This window comes from Lucilia sericata, unplaced genomic scaffold, assembly GCF_015586225.1.
Source record: "Lucilia sericata isolate MDLA Ls3-8-SP2 unplaced genomic scaffold, ASM1558622v1 Contig003139F_arrow, whole genome shotgun sequence".
In the NCBI taxonomy this organism is placed as follows: Eukaryota; Metazoa; Arthropoda; class Insecta; order Diptera; family Calliphoridae; genus Lucilia; species Lucilia sericata.
The window spans coordinates 4,006-27,564 of NW_023996719.1; the positions used below are offsets into that span (position 1 = coordinate 4,006).

Consider the following 23,559-nt stretch of genomic DNA (forward strand, 5'->3'; position numbering starts at 1 on the left):
TTCAGTTCTAGTTCAGTTCTAGTTCAGTTCTAGTTCAGTTCTAGTTCAGTTCTAGTTCAGTTCTAGTTCAGTTCTAGTTCAGTTCTAGTTCAGTTCTAGTTCAGTTCTAGTTCAGTTCTAGTTCAGTTCTAGTTCAGTTTTAGTTCAGTTTTAGTTCAGTTCTAGTTCAGTTCTAGTTCAGTTCTAGTTCAGTTCTAGGTCAGTTCTAGTTCAGTTCTAGTTCAGTTCTAGTTCAGTTCTAGTTCAGTTCTAGTTCAGTTCTAGTTCAGTTCTAGTTCACTTCTAGTTCAGTTCTAGTTCAGTTCTAGTTCAGTTCTAGTTCAGTTCTAGTTCAGTTCTAGGTAAATGGTTACAATTGCCAGTCATTACCAAGAAATTCCGCTTTTTTAAATATAATTGACAACACTGTAGCTTAAAATTCTGTGGCATGTTTTTAGGCTTAATTCTCCCTCTCTCCTCACGTTTTTTTTTGTTCGACGACTATTTATTATTCATGTATCAACATCTATGTATTGTAAATTTGTTGGTTTGTACATTTTTTTGTTCTTCAAAATTTTGAAGTATTTTACATAATTTTCAAATGTTACACATTACAATGATGCTGTTGTTATGCGTCTTTTTTGTTGTTGATGTTTTTTTGGGGGCTGCTGCCACTGATGTTATTGTCGTCCCTCTATTGTTGTCGTTGTTCGGTTGTAGTGGGTGTGATATATGGTCATTACATTACCATAATTGACTGTTATAATGTTGCTTACACACGCACATGCAATCAACAGCAACAACAAAAACAACAACAATCGAACAAATGAACATACGCGCATAAATAAAATTTGTTTTGTTTGACATACACTTTTCAGACACTCTTTCGAAATGGAGTTTTTTCTAAAGTGTTGTGTATGTGTCGGAGAAGGAATAGATGGTACAAAATTGTAATTTTGATGGAACGATTTTAAAGAGAAAAGTACCCAATAATTATTGGAATTACCTCTTATGAGTAAAACATTTTATTCTAATATGAGAAATAAGGATAATGACATCAATTAAAGGCACTCCCAGCTTTTAGTTCAGTTCTAACTTACTCTACTGAACTAGAACTGAACTAGAACTAAACTAGAACTGAACTAGAACTGAACAAGAACTGAACTAGAAACTGAGCTAGAACTGAACAAGAACTGAACTAGAACTGAGCTAGAACTAAACTAGAACTGAACTAGAACTGAGCTAGAACTGAACTAGAACTATAACTGAAATAGAACTCAATTAGAACTAAACTAGAACTGAACTAGAACTGAACTAGAACTGAACTAGAACTGAACTAGAACTGAACTAGAACTGAACTAGAACTGAACTAGAACTGAACTAGAACTGAACTAGAACTGAACTAGAACTGAACTAGAACTGACTAGAACTGAACTAGAACTGAACTAGAACTGAACTAGAACTGAAACTAGAACTGAACTAGAACTGAACTAGAACTGAACTAGAACTGAACTAGAACTGAACTAGAACTCTGAACTAGAACTGAACTAGAACTGAACTAGAACTGAACTAGAACTGAACTAGAACTGAACTAGAACTGAACTAGAACTGAACTAGAACTGAACTAGAACTGAACTAGAACTGAACTAGAACTGAACTAGAACTGAACTAGAACTGAACTAGAACTGACTAGAACTGAACTAGAACTATAACTGAAACAGAACTCAATTAGAACTAAACTAGAACTGAACTAGAACTGAACTAGAACTGAACTAGAACTGAACTAGAACTGAACTAGAATGAACTAGAACTGAACTAGAACTGAACTAGAACTGAACTAGAAACTGAACTAGAACTGAACTAGAACTGAACTAGAACTGAACTAGAACTGAACTAGAACTGAACTAGAACTGAAACTAGAACTGAACTAGAACTGAACTAGAACTGAACTAGAACTGAACTAGAACTGAACTAGAACTGAACTAGAACTGAACTAGAACTGAACTAGAACTGAACTAGAACTGAACTAGAACTGAACTAGAACTGAACTAGAACTGAACTAGAACTGAACTAGAACTGAACTAGAAACTGAACTAGAACTGAACTAGAACTGAACTAGAACTGAACTAGAACTGAACTAGAACTGAACTAGAACTGAACTAGAACTGAACTAGAACTGAACTAGAACTGAACTAGAACTGAACTAGAACTGAACTAGAACTGAACTAGAACTGAACTAGAACTGAACTAGAACTGAACTAGAACTGAACTAGAACTGAACTAGAACTGAACTAGAACTGAACTAGAACTGAACTAGAACTGAACTAGAACTGAACTAGAACTGAACTAGAACTGAACTAGAACTGAACTAGAACTGAACTAGAACTGAACTAGAACTGAACTAGAACTGAACTAGAACTGAACTAGAACTGAACTAGAACTGAACTAGAACTGAACTAGAACTGAACTAGAAATGAACTAAAACTGAACTAGAACTGAACTAGAACTGAGCTAGAACTGAACTAGAACTGAACTAGAACTGAACTAGAACTGAACTAGAACTGAACTAGAACTGAACTAGAACTGAACTAGAACTGAACTAGAACTAAACTAGAACTGAACTAGAACTGAACTAGAACTGAACTAGAACTGAACTAGAACTGAACTAGAACTGAACTAGAACTGAACTAGAACTGAACTAGAAACTGAACTAGAACTGAACTAGAACTGAACTAGAACTGAACTAGAACTGAACTAGAACTGAACTAGAACTGAACTAGAATTGAACTAGAACTGAACTAGAACTGAACTAGAACTGAACTAGAACTGAACTAGAACTGAACTAGAACTGAACTAGAACTGAACTAGAACTGAACTAGAACTGAACTAGAACTGAACTAGAACTGAACTAGAACTGAACTAGAACTGAACTAGAACTGAACTAGAACTGAACTAGAACTGAACTAGAACTGAACTAGAACTGAACTAGAACTGAACTAGAACTGAACTAGAACTGAACTAGAACTGAACTAGAACTGAACTAGAACTGAACTAGAACTGAACTAGAACTGAACTAGAACTGAACTAGAACTGAACTAGAACTGAACTAGAACTGAACTAGAACTGAACTAGAACTGAACTAGAACTGAACTAGAACTGAACTAGAACTGAACTAGAACTGAACTAGAACTGAACTAGAACTGAACTAGAACTGAACTAGAACTGAACTAGAACTGAACTAGAACTGAACTAGAACTGAACTAGAACTGAACTAGAACTGAACTAGAACTGACTAGAACTGAACTAGAACTGAACTAGAACTGAACTAGAACTGAACTAGAACTGAACTAGAACTGAACTAGAACTGAACTAGAACTGAACTAGAACTGAACTAGAACTGAACTAGAACTGAACTAGAACTGAACTAGAACTGAACTAGAACTGAACTAGAACTGAACTAGAACTGAACTAGAACTGAACTAGAACTGAACTAGAACTGAACTAGAACTGAACTAGAACTGAACCAGAACTGAACTAGAACTGAACTAGAACTGAACTACACTAGAACTGAACTAGAACTGAACTAGAACTGAACTAGACTGACTAGAACTGAACTAGAACTGAACTAGAACTGAACTGAACTAAACTAGAACTGAACTGAACTAAACTAGAAATTGAACTAGAACTGAAAAAGTGTATTATTTAAAATTTCCCGTTAGAGATGTGAAAACTCCTCCCTGCTATTTATAGGTTTTTTCCACTTTTGGTTGTTTGCCAATTTGTGTAGTCTGCTGACTAAATGAATTTCTTTTTTTTGTAACCACGAGTATTTGTATGATATTGAGATATTTACTGGTCATTTTATGAAAGTGTGTGTGGGTATGTGACTGTTCAGAAATTTACGCGGTTTGGCATTAGGACAACGTGATAGTCCATTATAATGTCAGCATGATGTACATTTATGAGTCCAACACAAACCCAATAGACACACACTTGTTGTTCTCTGGTCTAGATTGGAGGAACTGCTGATATAACGCTATGTTCAGTTGTGGTATATTAATTGCAAAAGTATGAGAAAGTATAAAACATACACTGACAAAGCTCATTTATTGTATAAATTATTGCAAACATAAACTATTTGTTGAGAATTAATTGCATGTTGTAAGTGACAACCTTGTAGGACCATAAAATAACTAGAACAGGGAACAGAATTGAATTGTGAAAAAAGATGGTGGACAAAAAAATAATTAAATAAAAAAGTAAACATAATTAAAATTTTCAAATATAATGTCAGTATTATAGACATAGGATGGTAGAGTAAAGTTTAAGAGAAGTAATGGATTTGATAGTTGATAACTATCGGTATATATTTTAATTGAGGTTATTTAAGTTGAATATAGAAAGAAAAGACATTTCGGAGCGAATCGAATCTTAAAAGTGACACTATAATAAACTCTGGAAAGGAAAGTTTAATTTTGCAGAAGATTTTTAAGATTTTTGGCAATAATAAAAGTGTTTTTTTTTTTTTTTTAATTGTTTTTATCAATCTAAATTTTTTTTCTGGGATCTGTATCTATTACAGCAATAAAACAATTACTAAACTAATTAGAAACTAGTACTCTAAATAAAATTGTTTTATTGGTTTAATTTAGAGTTAAAAACTAGCTCAAATCTTCTGCTAAATTAACTAAATAATTAGGTTGTAGTCAATTCATTACAGTTCCTTTATTAAGTTACAAACAAACAAATAACAAAAACAGAGAGATGCCATACAAATAAATAAACGACAATAAAAGGGAAAACGGTTTTGGAGAAGAAACGTTTAACATTTAACACTCTTTTGTTGACATAAGAAATTCTTTGGAACTTCATTTTGTAAGGAAACGAGTTTAGTTTCCGGTTAAACTTACAGCTGCTACTATATATTTACCACTGCTACAAATGATGGACAGACCATGCAGTTCTTTTTCTTTTAGAATTCTTGACGAAATGAACTTGAACTAGCACTGAGGTACTACGGAACTAGAACTGGATTAGAACTGAACCAGAACTGAACTAGTACTGAACTAGAACTGAACTGAACTGAAACTAGAACTGAACTAGAACTGAACTAGAACTGAACGAGAACTGAACTAGAACTGAACTAGAACACTGAACTAGAACTGAACTAGAACTGAACTAGAACTGAACTAGAACTGAACTAGAACTGAACTAGAACTGAACTAGAACTGAACTAGAACTGAACTAGAACTGAACTAGAACTGAAATAGAACTGAACTAGAACTGAACTAGAACTGAACTAGAAACTGAACTAGAACTGAACTAGAACTGAACTAGAACTGAACTAGAAACTGAACTAGAACTGAACTAGAACTGAACTAGAACTGAACTAGAACTGAACTAGAACTGAAATAGAACTGAAATAGAACTGAACTAGAACTGAACTAGAACTGAACTGAAACGGAAGTAGACTGAACTAGACTGAACTAGAACTGAACTAGAACTGAAATAGAACTGAACTAGAACTGAACTAGAACTGAACTAGAACTGAACTAGAACTGAACTAGAACTAGAAGACCTAGAACTGAACTAGAACTGAACTAGAACTGAACTAGAACTGAACTAGAACTGAACTAGAACTGAACTAGAACTGAACTAGAACTGAACTAGAACTGAACTAGAACTGAACTAGAACTGAACTAGAACTGAACTAGAACTGAACTAGAACTGAACTAGAACTGAACTAGAACTGAACTAGAACTGAACTAGAACTGAACTAGAACTGAAACTAGAACTGAACTAGAACTGAACTAGAACTGAACTAGAACTGAACTAGAACTGAACTAGAACTGAACTAGAACTGAACTAGAACTGAACTAGAAACTGAACTAGAAACTGAACTAGAACTGAACTAGAACTGAACTAGAACTGAACTAGAAACTGAAACTAGAACTGAACTAGAACTGAACTAGAACTGAACTAGAACTGAACTAGAACTGAACTAGAACTGAACTAGAACTGAACTAGAACTGAACTAGAACGGAACTAGAACTGAACTAGAACTGAACTAGACTGAACTAACTGAACTAGAACTGAACTAGAACTGAACTAGAACTGAACTAGAACTGAACTAGAACCTGAACTAGAACTGAACTAGAACTGAACTAGAACTGAACTAGAACTGAACTAGAACTGAACTAGAACTGAACTAGAACTGAACTAGAAACTGAACTAGAACTGAACTAGAACTGAACTAGAACTGAACTAGAACTGAACTAGAACTGAACTAGAACTGAACTAGAACTGAACTAGAACTGAACTAGAACTGAACTAGAACCTGAACTAGAACTGAACTAGAACTGAACTAGAACTGAACTAGAACTGAACTAGAACTGAACGAGAACTGAACTAGACTGAACTAGAACTGAACTAGAACTGAACTAGAATGAACTAGAACTGAACTAGAACTGAACTAGAACTGAATTAGAACTGTACTAGAACTGAACTGAACAGGTGGGTGGAGCCTTTGGTCCACTTAAAAACCACTGGGCGCCCACACTCTCTAGCAAAAATTCTTATACACTAATGTAATCTTTGTTTTTCTGTGGTTACTGCTGTTTGGCTTTTGGTAATAAAAATTGTACAAATATAAATTTGTGTTATTTTTCTCCTCATCTTCTACTTCCCCGCACTCTTTGTTTATTTTGTGCCAGGGCAAAAAAGCTAAAAACCAGAATTAAGTATTTTTATTGTGACATTTGTGTCAACTGGTGCTATTTATTTGTTGATGCTGTTGTTATTTGTAGTTTTTAAATTGAAAATAATACGATATGGTTGTAAAATAGACAATAAATGGTAAAAGTAATGTGAAGCAACAATAAACTTTAATGAGGGAAAAATAACGTGGGCATTGAGAAGTTTTCGGGAGGAAAGTCATCGTAAATACTTAGTCATTGTTTTAATCTTTGATATTTGTTTGATTTGATGAAGTCGACTTTTAAAAATTTAGTATTAAATTAAAATTTCAATTAAATTGTTGCTATTTTTACACGAAAATGCATCAAGTTATTTACATACAGTTATTTAAACTTTTCCTTTAAACAGAAATTATTTTATTTCTTTTGATCTTAGAAACACTTTAAAAAATACATACTACGAAGTTGTACTCTATACCAGGCCAGAAAACGTTAACTTTAGCTGTATCCTTCGCTATAGCTCCATTTGAATTTTTTAATATAATATTTAGGAAGGATTATGTCTGTCCATAGTTGACTAAACTGAAATATTTAGCTTTTAAACATTTCTTTAATAAAATGTTTTAAATAAATCAAGGTGTCTGTCCTGCTATGCCATTTTTAATTTTATCTATTTTTTAACTTTCATTGTGCATTTTAATGTGTTGCTCAAGCAATTTCATTTAATAACTTTTTTGTAAAATTTTTATTTTTTTTTTTTTTTTTGTGGTCGACCAGTAAAGTTTATTTTTTGGTTGACTGCTTGGTTGGCTGCAGTATTTGTGGGCAAGGAAAAGAACAAGTACACAATATAAAGAAGAAGGAAGTATATGAAGCAGTCGAAACTTCAAATAATACATATTTTCAATTTAATTAATTGAAATATATATATTTGTGTTAAAATACAAAAAGTTTTTCGATTTAAAGTTGTGAATTCTTTTTTTGCACACAAATAATTTTTGTGGTAAATAATATTTGCCAACAAAGTAATGTTAAATAAATTTGCCATAAATTTTCTAGATATATTTTATTCAAATTGTAATACTATTTTACTAATTAAAGTGATTGATTGATTCTTCTTGCAAATCTATATAATTAATAGGCAAGACGATTTTTTGTGACCCCTTTTACTCTTACAGTATACATCTGATCTTGGCAAAAAATATATCATTTTAAAGGTATTTGTTCGCAGATGTGCACAATATATATATTAATGAGATCGGTCAAGAATTTTACGAGCTATAAGCGTTTAAAGTTGTTACTAATACATAGAAACAATAGTCACACGTACGTATTCTTGAAATTAAAAACAAACAAACAAAGCAAGAAACAAAACAAAAAAGTAAACCGTGTTGTTTACTTTTTTAAAAAAGAGAGGAGAGTGCAGAAACGTTTAACTTCTCTGTTACCGTTTTCTTTTTGTATTTTGCGTGATATTTGTTTTTGTTGTTGTTTTTAATAAGATTTTTGTAAACAAATATGTATGTAAACAAGCTTAGGCAAAGAGAAAATAGGATTTTATTGTTTTATATTTTTGTGTAAAGTGCTAAATTGTGAATGAGATAATGATCTATTTTGTTATAATATAGTTACGATTGTTACCAAATCGAAAGGAATATTTTTATAAGAATTAGGACTTCAGTTTTATATTAATATTTATATATACATTCCCGAGGAAACAACGAACTGGGAATATAAAAAGATGTGTAAATAATGCTTGGGGACACCTGAAGATATGTCAAACAATGTACTGATATTCGTATTTGACCTGGAAAAATATTGGTAGGGCATTAGTACGGAAATTCAGTAATTTTTTAAATTTTAAGTGTTGATATCGTAAAGTAATGACAAATATCGGTTACATTAACGAATTTTCAATTTCCTAACTTTTTAACGACCGTATAATATTTTAAAGACAAAGATTGGAAAAAATACAAGAATGTCAAAAGTTATGTATTGAAATATTTTTAAAATATAAAATTATTAACGTGAACTTTTTATTGGTCGTTACACTGCCGATACTTTTCGGTTATGTTTAACAAAAAAAATCGGTGAAATAAAATACTGAATTGTGGTACATAATTATTAGTTTTGATTGATTTTGAAGATTTAAATGATGGATTAATGAATTGATTCAGTGTCAGTAAGTAATAAAAAAAGCCTGTAAAAAATATAAGTAAAGTTTAGTTGGTCATGCCGGTACATACCGCAATAAATGGATATGTATATCGCTTATATGCAGGTTTAGCACAGGGAGGATTTGATGATATTTTTCGTTTTTGGGTTATTCTAACCAATTAGGAAATAGTAGTGTAAAGTGAAAACTGTAAGTTGAATAGGTGATGGTTATATGCTTTATAAAAATAGATAAAACTGCTAGATGAAACTGCTAAATATAAATCATGTCTTTTGGGATGAAGAGTGTTTAACCGTACTTATTTACGTTTATTATTCATTTACTTGCTATTAAACTTGCATATATTAGCAAAAGACTGAAATTTATAGTTAATTAATGTTTTCTTTCAAACAGTACTTACAAAATATATGAAAAATTAAGGCGTTAAATTCTTCTTATGCATATACAAAATCAGTGTGTAATTGGATATGCCAATGCATATCGTTATGCGCTCCTATATGAAGGCTAATAGAAGGCCCATTAGAAGACCTCATAGAATATCTACTTTTAAATTCTATTAGAAGACATTAAAATTTAATAAATGTAGGTCTGCTGAAGTCTTTGTCGAGTGTTATAAGGGAGAATTTAAACAGCATATACCTGATGGATGGTATATGCTGTAAACAGCATATACCTGATGGATGGACTACTAATGACATCCAAATAAAATTTATTTATAATTAGATAAGACATTATTTATTTTAAATATTTTTATTGTTTTGACAAATTATTTAGAACATTTCCACTAAGTGTTTTGAACAGCTAACATTTCTTTACTGGTGTGTACAGTAGAGTACTCCAGCATTGTGAACGTAGCGTAAATATGTAGGGGATAATAACTCGATAGAAGAAATGTTCGTTATTTTTTATTTTTAAAATAGTTGAAATACTTTTGTAAAACAAGTTGTATACCTAATTTTAACAATTGAGGTTTTAAACTTCTGATGGGACTTTTACTAAAACCCATCACATTTTCTAAAAGAAAACATTAATCAAAGCAAATTATACACTTTGATAATATCAATAAAGTTATTTTTTTACCACAGATTTGAACTACAAAAATATGGTTTTATTTTACACATTCATACAATTTTTCCACCATTGGTTCTGGTCGAATTTCGACCGCTGGGCGAACTCTAGTTCTTACAAATGTTCACAACGCTGTTCTACTTAGTATAAATACAAACATAATATTGTATATTTGTTTTATTAGCAAAAAAAAAAAAAAACATTGAAATTCATAAACATTTAATCCCATAAAAATGTACTTTTAATAGGTTATATTTCTACGCCTGTCGGTTCTGTCTAACGGCCTGCTATCCCTCCATACTGACGCTTTAAATTCGAGTGTAATATATCTATTTATTTATTTTGTTTATTATTTTTTTTGTTTTGTTTTTTAAGCAATAATAACAAAATTATGTTTAAATTGAGGTTATTTTTAGTTTCAATATTTTTATGCAATTATCATTTATTTATTGTTAAAATTTTCATATTGTTAGATTAGTTTAGATTTATGAAAAAACAAAGCTGAAAAAAATAATGCAACAAAAATATATAAATAATAATGTCGAAAGTTTTAATGATTATTAAAAATAACTATCAATATACGACTATGAGGAATCCACTTTAAAAAATAAAAAGGGTAGATTGATTCAAATTTAACTTGCGGAAGAAGGCGGGAAAGGAGGCGAGAGAAGAGAAAGGGAGGGACGGAAAAACGGAAGGAGGAAAAAGGACGGGGGGGGGAAAACGGAGAAGGGACGCGGGGGACGAGCCGGAGAAGGGGGGGGCCAAAAAAAAACGAAACACCGGAGGGGGAAGCGAGCGAGCGAGCGAGACCGAGCAAGCGACCGAGCGAGCGAGCGAGCGAGCGAGCGAGCGCGAGCGAGCGAGCGAGCGAGCGAGCGAGCGAGCGAGCGAGCGAGCGAGCGAGCGAGGAGCGAGCGAGCGAGCGAGCGAGCGAGCGAGCGAGCGAGCGGGGGACGAGCGAGCGAGCGAGCGAGCGAGCGAGCGATCGAGCAGCTAGCGAGCGATCGAGCTAGCGAGCAGCGAGCGAGCGAGCGAGCGAGCTATCGAGCGATAGCGAGCGAGCTAGCGAGCGAGCTAGCGAGCTAGCGAGCTATAGCGAGATTATCTATCTATATCTATCTATCTATCTATCTATCTATCTATCTATCTATCTATCTATCTATCTATCTATCTATCTATCTATTATCTATCTATCTATCTATCTATCTATCTATCTTTGAAATTATATCGTGCATGTATGATCGTTTGTTGAATATCTTGCCATCAAAATCTCATTGTCATGAAAATTAGAGATAGCGACTATTGGATATGGTTCTCCTTACAAAAAAAGCCATAATGTATTTAGAATTTAATTGAGATTAAAAAATGATAAGTAAATCAAATAATAATTAATCTCCAACTAAGGCCTGTAATATTTAAAAATAGGTATCTACGAGTATAACAGGCTACACATTAGATATTTATAAAAAATTTCAATAAAATTTAAAATATATATTTCAAAATATCGTTTTACTTCTAAAGATCTAACCTGAAATATAATATCAAAAGTGGAAAAGATTTAATAATTCCATAATTTTAAGTTATGTCCTTAATCTTAATAGCCGTATCAAATATTTAATTATTTTCACTTTTGGAGACATATGTACTGTATGACATATAGAAATTTCACATACATATGTATCATCATAAGTATGTAATTTATTTACTTTGTTTATATTAAAATAAATTTGATTTAATAGATTTATCTAAACGCAATATAGAAAGTGTTTAACCAAATTTTCCATAATATTAAATAATTAATTTTTTGATTATCAAAAAGTTTAATTAAAATATTTTCCTTAAATATGTTTGCCAAAAATGTTTAAAATAATTTACATAAAAACTCATATTTAAAGACTTCACATACATGTCAATATTATTTGGTTAATGTTGTATTAGGTCATCGGTAGGTATATAAAGTTAGTACATTTTAGCAATTATAAGGTCTTGAAAAGTCAAAAATACATACAAAGTAAACAATAAACAAAACATATGAATTGTAAGTTATTGGTTACAAATTAATTTTAATAATCAAGAGTGCTTAATTAAATTATATTATGAAAGTTTAGGGTTAAATAGAAATTAAACAAAACAATTATATGAATTACTTTTTTTTATAAATATGTAGTTTCTTTAATTATGCAGTAATGGATTAAAATGCAATACAATAAGAACGTTAACTTATCTTGATATAATCTAAACTTTTAATTAATTAAACAAAATTTTGAAATAATTTATAAAAATTGTATGGAAAAATTTTTCTCTAGAAACCCCCTAGTTTAATACGTTTTGTTTTTTAATCACTAACAGTGTTAACTGAAATTTTATAAACACCATCATCAATGTGTAGTGATCATTTAGTATGTTTTTCACACTTTCCAATCGTCATTAAATTATTTTTTAAATAATTTTTCCATCTAAACAAACAAAATGTTGATGTTATAATAAAACGCGCAATTTTTTGTTTTTGTTTGTTTTGTGTACAAATTAGTACAAATGTTTGCAAAATAAAAACAATATAATAAAAAAACATTAAAAGTAATTTTTGCTAGAAATGACCATTAAATGAAAGAAATAATGAAATGTAACAAATTTCCAAGAAGTTTAAGAAAACAATAATTTAAAAATAAGTAGAGTAGAGATAAGTGCAAATGATAAATGAGTGTAAATAAAAATCTATATTTAACGAAAAAAAGGAATGCATAATATAATTAAAAAATGCAACAAAAATAAACAATACGTTTTAGAGGACTGAGAAGAATTGTTTGAAATTTTTTGTAAAATGCTTAAAATTTTCGAAAAATTTTGAATTTTCTAAAGAAATGTATAATTATCGAAAATTTCTGGAAACAATTTTTTCTGTTAAAGAAGTGAAAGAAAATTTTGTTATAAAAAAAAAATAAATTTCTATAAATTTTTGAAAGATTTAAAAAAAGAGAATATTTAGAAATTTTTTTTAAAAAAATAAATTTCAAAAATTGTCTATAAAAAATAATTAATTTTTCTATAATTCTACAAATGAGAAAATTTCGATATTTAAATAAAGAGAAATAATAGATAATTTTTTTTAGATCTTTAGACAACAAAGATAAATATAGGCCAAATGCAAAGTGGACCGTGTCAGCTAGTTTTCTGCAAAAAGGGAACTTTTTAAAGACCTCAAGTTTTATTGATCCCAGTCTTTGTTGTCATAAATATTTACACAATATGGGCGAAAAAGTTAAACTTAATAATAAATATTTACCTGGCCATATTTAGACAAGATAAAACGGTTACGGGCCAGACAGACAGACAGAGCAGTCAAGAAATAAATTTAAAGCGCAACAAAAAAACATACGAATAAAAGGCATGTTAAAAATCGTTTAACAGCTAATTGTATTCGACAGAAAACGCACAATGTAAATATTTGAGGCATAAACATACACATGTGCATTTGCAAAAATATTCCTAAAACATTTGCTAATTATTTTCTGCTCTAAGATTAAACAATTTAAAGCATCTAAATAATGCTAATATTAAAAGCAACCACATCGTATTCTCCCCCACCACTATAGCGATGAAAAACTAATAAAAATATACATACACACAAACATACATATGTATGTATCATCAAGACAACAAGGACAAACTAATGCAAGTTTAATGAACTTTAAAATTCTTTATTTTTTTTCCAGTTGTTGTTGGTTACGTATGAGAGAAAATTTCAATGAAAAATTAATAAATAATCTCCCCATGCACAGAAAATGATGTTTGTATATTTGAGTTTAGATTAAATTTCACTTACCTTATGAAATGCTTTACGAAAATTATCCGATAAAAATGCATAGAGTACCGGATTTATGCAGGAACTCGCGTATGCCAGTGTTTGTGCGACAACTTGTAAAATCACGGTAACTTGGTATCGGCATGGTATATATAGAGGGCTTTTTAACAGTAGAATTAGCTGCAAAAATGTAAGATTCCATTAGTTAAATATTAAATACAATCTCTGTATATAGATGAAGAGAATGTGCAAACACGTACATTGCACAATGGGAGAGTAAAGTAGAAAAAATTTATGAGAATTGAAATGTCAAGAAACAGTAACAGAAAATTAAAAGTCTACTAGACTATAGAATATAGAATAGACTATACTACAAACTAGACTATAAAATGGAATATAGGACTAGACTATAGACTAGGACTATAGACTAGACTATAGACTAGACTATAGACTAGACTGTAGACTAGACTATAGACTAGACTATAGACTAGACTAGACTATAGACTAGACTATAGACTAGACTATAGACTAGACTATAGACTAGACTATAGACTAGACTATAGACTAGACTATAGACTAGACTATAGACTAGACTATAGGACTAGACTATAGACTAGACTATAGACTAGACTATAGACTAGACTATAGACTAGACTATAGACTTGACTATAGACTAGACTATAGACTAGACTATAAACTTGACTATAGACTAGTCTATAGGACTAGTCTATAGACTAGACTATAGACTAGACTATAGACTAGACTATAGACTAGACTATAGGACTAGACTATAGACTAGACTATAGACTAGACTATAGACTAGACTATAGACTAGACTCTATAGACTAGACTATAGACTAGACTATAGACTAGACTATAGACTAGACTATAGACTAGACTATAGACTAGACTATAGACTAGACTATAGACTAGACTATAGACTAGACTAGACTAGACTATAGACTAGACTATAGACTAGACTATAGACTAGACTATAGACTAGGACTATAGACTAGACTATAGACTATAGACTATAGACTAGACTATAGACTAGGCCTATAGACTAGACTATAGACTAGACTATAGACTACGACTATAGACTAGACTATAGATAGACTATAGACTAGACTACTAGACTAGGACTATAGACTAGACTATAGACTAGACTATAGACTAGACTATAGACTAGGACTATAGACTAGACTATAGACTAGACTATAGACTAGACTATAGACTAGACTATAGACTAGACTATAGACTAGACATAGACTAGACTATAGACTAGACTATAGACTAGACTATAGACTAGACTATAGACTAGACTATAGGACTAGACTATAGACTAGGACTATAGACTAGACTATAGACTAGACTATAGCTACTATAGACTAGACTATAGACTAGACTATAGACTACTATAGACTAGACTATAGACTAGACTATAGACTAGACTATAGACTAGACTATAGACTAGACTATAGACTAGACTATAGACTAGACTATAGACTAGACTATAGACTAGACTATAGACTAGACTATAGACTAGACTATAGACTAGACTATAGACTAGATAGACTAGACTAGACTATAGACTAGACTAGACTAGACTATAGACTAGACTATAGACGACTATAGACTAGACTATAGACTAGACTATAGACTAGACTATAGACTAGACTATAGACTAGAATATAGACTAGAATATAGACTAGACTATAGACTAGACTACAGACTAGAGTATAGACTAGACTATAGACTAGACTATAGACTAGATTATAGACTAGATTATAGACTAGAATATAAAACTAGACTATAAACTGGAATATAGTCTAGACTATAGACATTTTAATTTAGAAATGTTTATTTATACCACCCATTGTGCATTGATTGCAAAACAAGGCATTAGTAACTAGTATGTTGAATCAACTTCTAGCCATTCACATCAACTAACAATAACTGTAACAAAATGCAAACATACATTTGTAACATTGCAATATCCCATGTTGGGAAAATGGAAATTCAAACAACAAATACGAAAACTTTAAAATCCAACCCAAAGCTAGTAACAATATCATCACTTTCTCATATTGTCTTTCAGTCAGTTTGTCGTCTAGGTTGTTCTATTCGTACATGTGTCTACTGTATACCTCTAACGGTGCCGTTGTCAAATATTTACACACAAACACTCATCACATCTTCAACACACCCATACACTCTGATGCAGGAATTTTCAAATTAAATAACAAAACAAAAATCTTCATCATAACAATGTTTTAGCAAAACTCTCACCTGTACTGGCAACCATAATGATGCAAATGCAATCACAACAACGACAACCAGACGTGTCACACGTTTACGTCCTCTCTGTGATTCGACAGACATGCGAACACCACTGCCTTGTCGCCACAAACGAGTTATCATACGCATATACAAACCACTAATGACCATTAGAGGGAGTAAATACGAGCTGGTAAAAAATATTATTTGATACGTTCGGAGTCCTATAAAATCATTTGGTATAAATTGACACACTTCGAATTCGGGGAAATCTGGATCATCATCATCGGTCTTCTGCAATTGAAATGGTATAAAAATTGTAAAGTGTGAAAAAGGATTTGCACGAAAATCAAGTAATTCAATTTAATTCTACATCAATTAGTTAATTAAATCAATGTTAATGAAAATTATATTAGAATGTACAATACAATGGAATGGATTTTAAATTGTTTATAATTTCCAGTTTAAAATAAAATAAAAATTTAGGTAAATAATATTGCTCTAGCTTACTTAACAAGAAATTGTTTATTTTGGTTACATATAGTTCTATATTAAAACTCCCCATTGTGCATAATCCCAAAATTGTTATATTTATAAATGTGCACGCTGCCCAAATACATTTTGTTTTCTACTAAGTGCCTACTTTCAATTGCAAAATAAAACATAAAATCTATTGTAATAATGCTCATCATATAATTGCAACATTGCAATGCGTTGGAAAGTGTAAAATTATTAACGTATATTTATATTGAAAAAAATTATGAAAATATTTACACATACATTTTGTTTTGTTATTGTTATTATTCGTTCACATTTTATATTGTTTTTATTTAGACATACATACGTACATATGTACATGTATATAATTAATGTTTATTGTACGTAAAGTAATGTTTATTCAAAAATCGTAAAAATAATATTTCCAACAATTTTTACGACTTTATTATATATGTCTGTCTGTGGGCAAAACAAATAAAAACAAAACAATACAAAAACAATTTAACACAATCCGTTGCTGCTTTAGATTGCCAATATTTTATAAATACTTTCGTTTGCTGCTCAGCCCCATTCATGTTCCAAAAACTACCGAGGAGCATCATAAAAATAAAACAGCATGATATTTGTGGAAAATAGTACAAAAAATTTGATTATAAAATTATATACAAACGGTATTGTTAATAATTTAAATTTTTTGTGAAATTTGTTTATTTTTCTATAAAGATAGAAAAATATTCCTGTTGCAGCTTTTCCAGAGAGGCAGCAGATGCATGTGTTTGAGTGTTATAAAGAATGTAAAAAAGCGTACAATTGAAAACATTAAACTGATGTGTCCATTTAGACAATCAACTATTTGATTGAGTAGATGAAAACAACATGGTGTTTAATTAAAAGGTGTTATTTGAATCAGAATACGGAATAGATAGATAGATAGATAGATAATAGATAGATAGATAGATAGATAGATAGATAGATAGATAAGATAGATAGATAGATAGATAGATATAGATACGATAGATAGATAGATAGATAGATAGATAGATCGATAGATAGATAGATGATAGATAGATAGATAGATAGATAGATAGATAGATAGATAGATAGATAGATAGATAGATAGATAGATAGATAGATAGATAGATAGATAGATAGGATAGATAGATAGATAGATAGATAGTAGATAGATAGATAGATAGATAGATAGATAGATAGATAGATGATAGATAGATAGATAGATAGATAGATAGATAGATAGATAGATTAGATAGATAGATAGATAGATAGATAGATAGATAGATAGATAGATAGATAGATAGATAGATAGATAGATAGATAGATAGATAGATATATATATAGATAGATAGATAGATAGATAGATAGATAGATAGATAGATAGAAAGAAAGAAAGATAGATAGATAGATAGATAGATAGATATATAGATAGATAGATAGATAGATAGATAGATAGATAGATAGATAGATAGATAGATAGATAGATAGATAGATAGATAGATAGATAGATAGATAGATAGATAGATAGATAGATAGATAGATAGATAGATAGATAGATAGATAGTAGATAGATAGATAGATAGATAGATAGATAGAATAGATAGATAGATAGATAGATAGATAGATAGATAGATAGATAGATAGATAGATAGATAGATAGATAGATAGATAGATAGATAGATTACAAACATTATCTCAACAATATCAGCTTCAACACACACCTCCTTTAAAAACACTTTTTAGCTTTCAGTTGTTTTCCATAGTCCATATATCTCCACATTGTTCATATCTACACACATACATATGTTCGTATTTGTGGCTAAAACAAAATAACGTATGGCTAACAGCCAGGTAAACTACATTGCAAAAAGTTAAATGAATAACAAAATTCCACAATTTATGGCCATTTCAATCATCGACACCTCGTCAACCAGAATTTTATAGAATAGAGGATGGAAAAAGATTTAGAAGGTTTATCTACTAGTTAATAGTCAAGCATCAAACGAATTAATTGGAAATATTGGTAAATATTGATAAAAATTTAAATTTAATTAAATTGTGCAAAATTACTCATCATAAGGAAAATCTTTTTTACAAATATTTATCGAATTATAGGTTCATAAAAAAAATAGCAGACACATGTTGTATCATTATAAAGTTTTGGTTTCTTCGGATTACGCCTTAAGGCGATCTGTTTGCTATTTAAATAAACTTTAAAAGTGAAAACAAATTTTTTTTTAATATTTAAATAATTTTAACATAAATAATTTAAAAAATTGTTTCTATGTGTAAACAAATTTGTAGTAGTCATATGTTTATGAAATGTTTTAAAATTTTTAAGTTTTTTTTTTGCTGTGCTGCCAAATACCTTCCTTCTATTAGTAAAATCTAGACATTTTTCACACCTAATGCTTATAAATACATTAACAAGAAAATTAAATAAAATTAGAGAAAAAATATTTATAAAATAAAACAATTTAACTTATAGTTTATGGTGAGAGTTTTTTTTTATACATTCTGCAGTGGGGATTTTTATCATTTTGTAGTTTCTAAAATTTATATATTTTGGATCCTTACGTTCTACTAAAATAGTATAAAAACTTATTGCAGACACTTTATGGTTATGTGTCTTTTAATTTCTAACACATCGTTAAATATTATTAAAAGTACTATAATGTATTAGAAACGCACTAATAATGTGACATCTTAAATTGTTAAACTATATAGGCCTAAAACTATAAAATAGATAACATATGTTGTACTACATATACACGTACTTTTAGCAGATACTACATAGATACACATGTACCTTACTTGAAATGAACATATGCATGTATGTATGTAGGCAATTTGTAATACTACAACAAAGTGTGTTCAAAATATCATTAGACATTGTAATAATAAATCTTTTTTGGGGAGGGTCTGTGGTGCCCCTACGTTGTATAACTGAATAAATGTTGGATATGTCGCTACAAGTTATGCACTAAACTAACAATAACACAACAAGTGTGTATTTTATAAATGTTTTTGAAATCATGTGTATTTGTATGTGTGTGTTTACAAACATTCTTATTACTTGTAATGAGAGTGCAAAGCAAAAAGAAAAATTATATAGAAAAATGTATTTATAGAAAGTTTAAACACTTTCCCATACAAGCACATACTTGTGTTTTGTTAAACATACTCGTAAAGCAGACATTAAGTACATTTTATACCACTTTAATACTAACTACATATAACACTTGCACACACACACACCTACATCCATATACACATAACAATTTTATAAGTTTTAGTAAAATTATTAATAATTTCCTATAACACTTCTACATACACTGTTATAATAAGTCTTTATAAATATTAGTTTCCTTAATATTGACAGTTTTAATATAATATTTAAGTTTGATGTGACACTTCTGTTGCATTATTTGAAGTTTCTACTAGAGTGGTTGTTCGTTCTAAAATGGACAAATAACACATAAATTTATTCTTAAAAAATGGATATAAGTCTGGTACTTTTCTAAAATTTACCCTTTTCAGGAAGAAAAATAGTTTTTGGTACTCCATCCGGCATACTCTTTAAATACTCATAAATATGATAATTATGTAAGCTTGATATAACGTACCTCGAAAATATAACGTTAAGTACGGCATTAACGTTCATAACTGGTTAAAACCTGGTCAAGAAATGTCATTCGACACAATCAAGTTTTGTTAGATCGAAAATCACACAACCAAATTTTATGGGAATCGGTCCATAATTGATCATACCTCCCATGTTACTGGAAATAAGATCATTGGCAAGAAATCATATACTTAAAGTAGATATGCTAAAATTCTACAAAAATATTTGTTTCTCAGAAAGTAATCATACTTTTAAATACTGTATAGCTCAGTTCATAGTTGACCCATTAAAGGCAAATTTTAGAAAATCATTCATATTAATATTCTGCCTAAGTCTAATAAATAAGCAAATGTTAGTAATATTTAAATAACATTAATAAAAGCCTATGTCCAGCCTATGCTGCCTTCTGAGTGTTACAAATTTAGGATCCATGGTGTTTATATAAGATTTGATATAGCCGAAACCCTCTTACTAGTTTAAAAATTGATTATTCTTATACAGTGTGAATTACCGCTTATTAGACAAAAGAATTATGAAATTATAGTCGGGCTTGGTAGAACATATGATACCCTAAAATAATATCTATATATATAAAAATGATTGTGAACGGCTGAACCGATTTTCTTGAAATTTTCACAGTGTCTTCCGGTATGTCTGGAAGGAACTATAGGCTACTCTTGTTTTTGGAATTTCAAGTAGGGGATAGTATTAAAAGTCGCATATCTAAGAAACTGCAACAGTTAGAGTCATCAAATTTTGTATGAACAACTTTGATATCCATAGTAACACACGTTGATAAAATGAGCAGCCTAGCTTCAACGGGTGTGGCACCTCCCATATAAAGAAAATCTTTCGGAGCCACTTTAGTATCGACTTAAATATTTAGGACAAAAAATGGGCGGACTTGCAATAGGGGGCGTGTTACCTCCCATAGAATTAAATACTAAAATTCGTTTATCTGGGAAAATATGGGAGTTAGAATCTTAATATTTTGCAAGAAGACCTTTAACATCCATATAAATATTTCTGAGGGAAATGGGCGGTCTTTCATAAGGGGGTAGGGCCAATTAAAAAAGCATTAATGTTTATAAAAAAAGTTTTTTATGACGAATTTCATAGTGTTTATATAAGTGATTTCTGGGCGATCATATCATTTTAAGAAGAGGACTTATGAGGAGGAATGAGGCCTCAAATGAGGCTCATGGACAGCCGGATAGGTTTTTATCGGGAAATTATTCTACTTGCATATGTACTTACTTCTAGGTCCGATCTAAGAGTCCCTAAGATTATAAAGTTTGCTCTGTTTTAGAGAACATAATAATAGCTTATTTTTCTTGAACAGTGACTAAAAACTTTTAAAAGAACTAGGTATACTATATATGGAAGCTTGTGTATATAATTATATATACTTTAATGTTTTATTAAAATGCAATTTTCTTGTTGTATGGTTTTTGCATTGTTTAAATTTTGAATTTCGTTAGAATTTGTTATTATTCGAGACACGTTTGTTTATTTGTTGCACTCTAAATATTAAGAATAAAAAATTTGAAACAATTTTTTTATTTTTTGTCAAATTGATTTGATCTGAAATTGCTAAAGATTTTAAATCAATTACTTGAAAAGTCTTTATATATTATGGAGTGTGTCGGTAGGATAGTTTGGTGATGTGCTTGTCTATCAGTCGGAAGGCAGTGGGTTCGATTCATAGCAAAAACTTTGGCATGTTTTCACTGCAATGAGTTTGTGGTCATCATCACCATGTCATAGACTAATAAATAAATCCTTTTATTACGAAATTATTCAAATAAATACTTTAATCCAAATCTTAAATTAATTCCTAGAAAGTTCTTTAAAAAAGCTAGTCCTGCAGATAATAATAATCTACATATTTTGAATTACTAAATAATAACTGCTATTTGGTCTTTAATATTTAATAATTTTGATTGAATATGTATGAATTAAAATCACATAAATACATACATATGAGCTTATAAAAGGGATTATAATATACATATCTGAATTTCATTATGTTGTATGTACAAAACTATAACAAATTATTTAAAGATTTCATTAAAACATATTTATTTATCTATCTACTATGATTTTATATTTCTTATTTTTATATAATAATATTAATAGTTATTTAATATGTTAATAAATTTAATTGAAATAATTTGGAGTCAAGTGGAATGAACTGGCATGAAGGCCAACATAATAATATGTACACTTATTCTTTCAGTTATTCAGCCAACAAATAAGTAATAAATTAATAATAAATAATGTGTTTATTTATTTTTAAATGTGTTTAATGAAATTAATTTCGAAAATTTATAAAACGAATGAATTTCCGCAATTAATGCAAGGGTGTTGATAATAATGAGTATAATTTAATATTAACAGGAGCGTAAAAAGGCCTGGGGGCAAAAAATAACTTACCACAACTCCATGTGTAAAAGCCACTGGCAAACACACTAGCAATATCACCGTCCAAATGGCTGCAATACATATTTTGGTAATTTTTTCGGTACGCAACATACGTGAACGTATGGGATGTACCACCGCCAAAAAACGATCAATAGACATTAGAACCAAAGTATAAATACTTGTAAAGGCAGCAACCACAATTAAATACTGTACGGTACGACACCATAGGTCACCGAAAGGCCATGAATCGGCCACATAATCGGCGGCGGTAAAAGGTATACAAAAGATTACAAACAACAAATCGGCTACAGCTAAATTAACAATTAATAAATTTGTGGTCGAATGCATTTGTTTATTAAGACACACGACCAGTATGACTAAGATGTTGCCAAAGAAGCCGGTTAAAGCAATAACTCCGAAACATAAGGGTACAGTTACACGTACTAAACTGCTTATTTCGTAGAAATCTTGAAATAAATCCTGTTCTTTTGTTGTGGCATTGTTGTAATTATAAAGGGTGGTGGCTGGTGAAGGTATAGCGGCGGAGGTATTTTCAAAGTTAGGAGGCATTTTGTTGTCTGTGTAAAGTTGTTTAAATTGGTTTATTGATTTAAAGGGAATGTTTAATAGTATTTATTTTTATAATTTTATAGTGATTTCTCTTGTTAAACGTAATTGTTATGGTAATTTTTATTTTTTATTAATTATTTATTTCTTTTATTTTATATTCAAACATTTATTTTTATAATATTTTAATTAATCACTAAAACACATGTTAAATTTTTATTGATTTTCACTCTGTTAATGATAATATGGCTTTAATTTACACCATTTCCTTTTTAGATGCTTAATTTATAATTTAAATATATTTAGCTATTTTATATAGGAATCTCAGAAAATAAATCAAAATGGTTACCAATCACTTATTCATAACAATTTATCAAAGGTTTATAATATAGTACTTCATACAAAATGTGTTCTATAAACCTTCGATATCTTG

The 23,559-nt window shown here is 30.1% G+C and overlaps 1 protein-coding gene across 1 annotated transcript; it reads right to left on the bottom strand.

The window, feature by feature from the left end:
* Positions 1-13,744: 13,744 nt before the first annotated feature.
* On the bottom strand, positions 13,745-23,350 carry LOC119614610 (allatostatin-A receptor-like; the record flags this gene model as incomplete). Its single annotated transcript, XM_037970730.1, has 3 exons — positions 22,572-23,350; positions 16,013-16,294; positions 13,745-13,903 (listed from the first exon to the last, which is right to left on the bottom strand). Coding segments are annotated over exons 1-3 (999 nt in total), but the record flags the coding sequence as incomplete, so codon positions are not given.
* Positions 23,351-23,559: the final 209 nt, after the last annotated feature.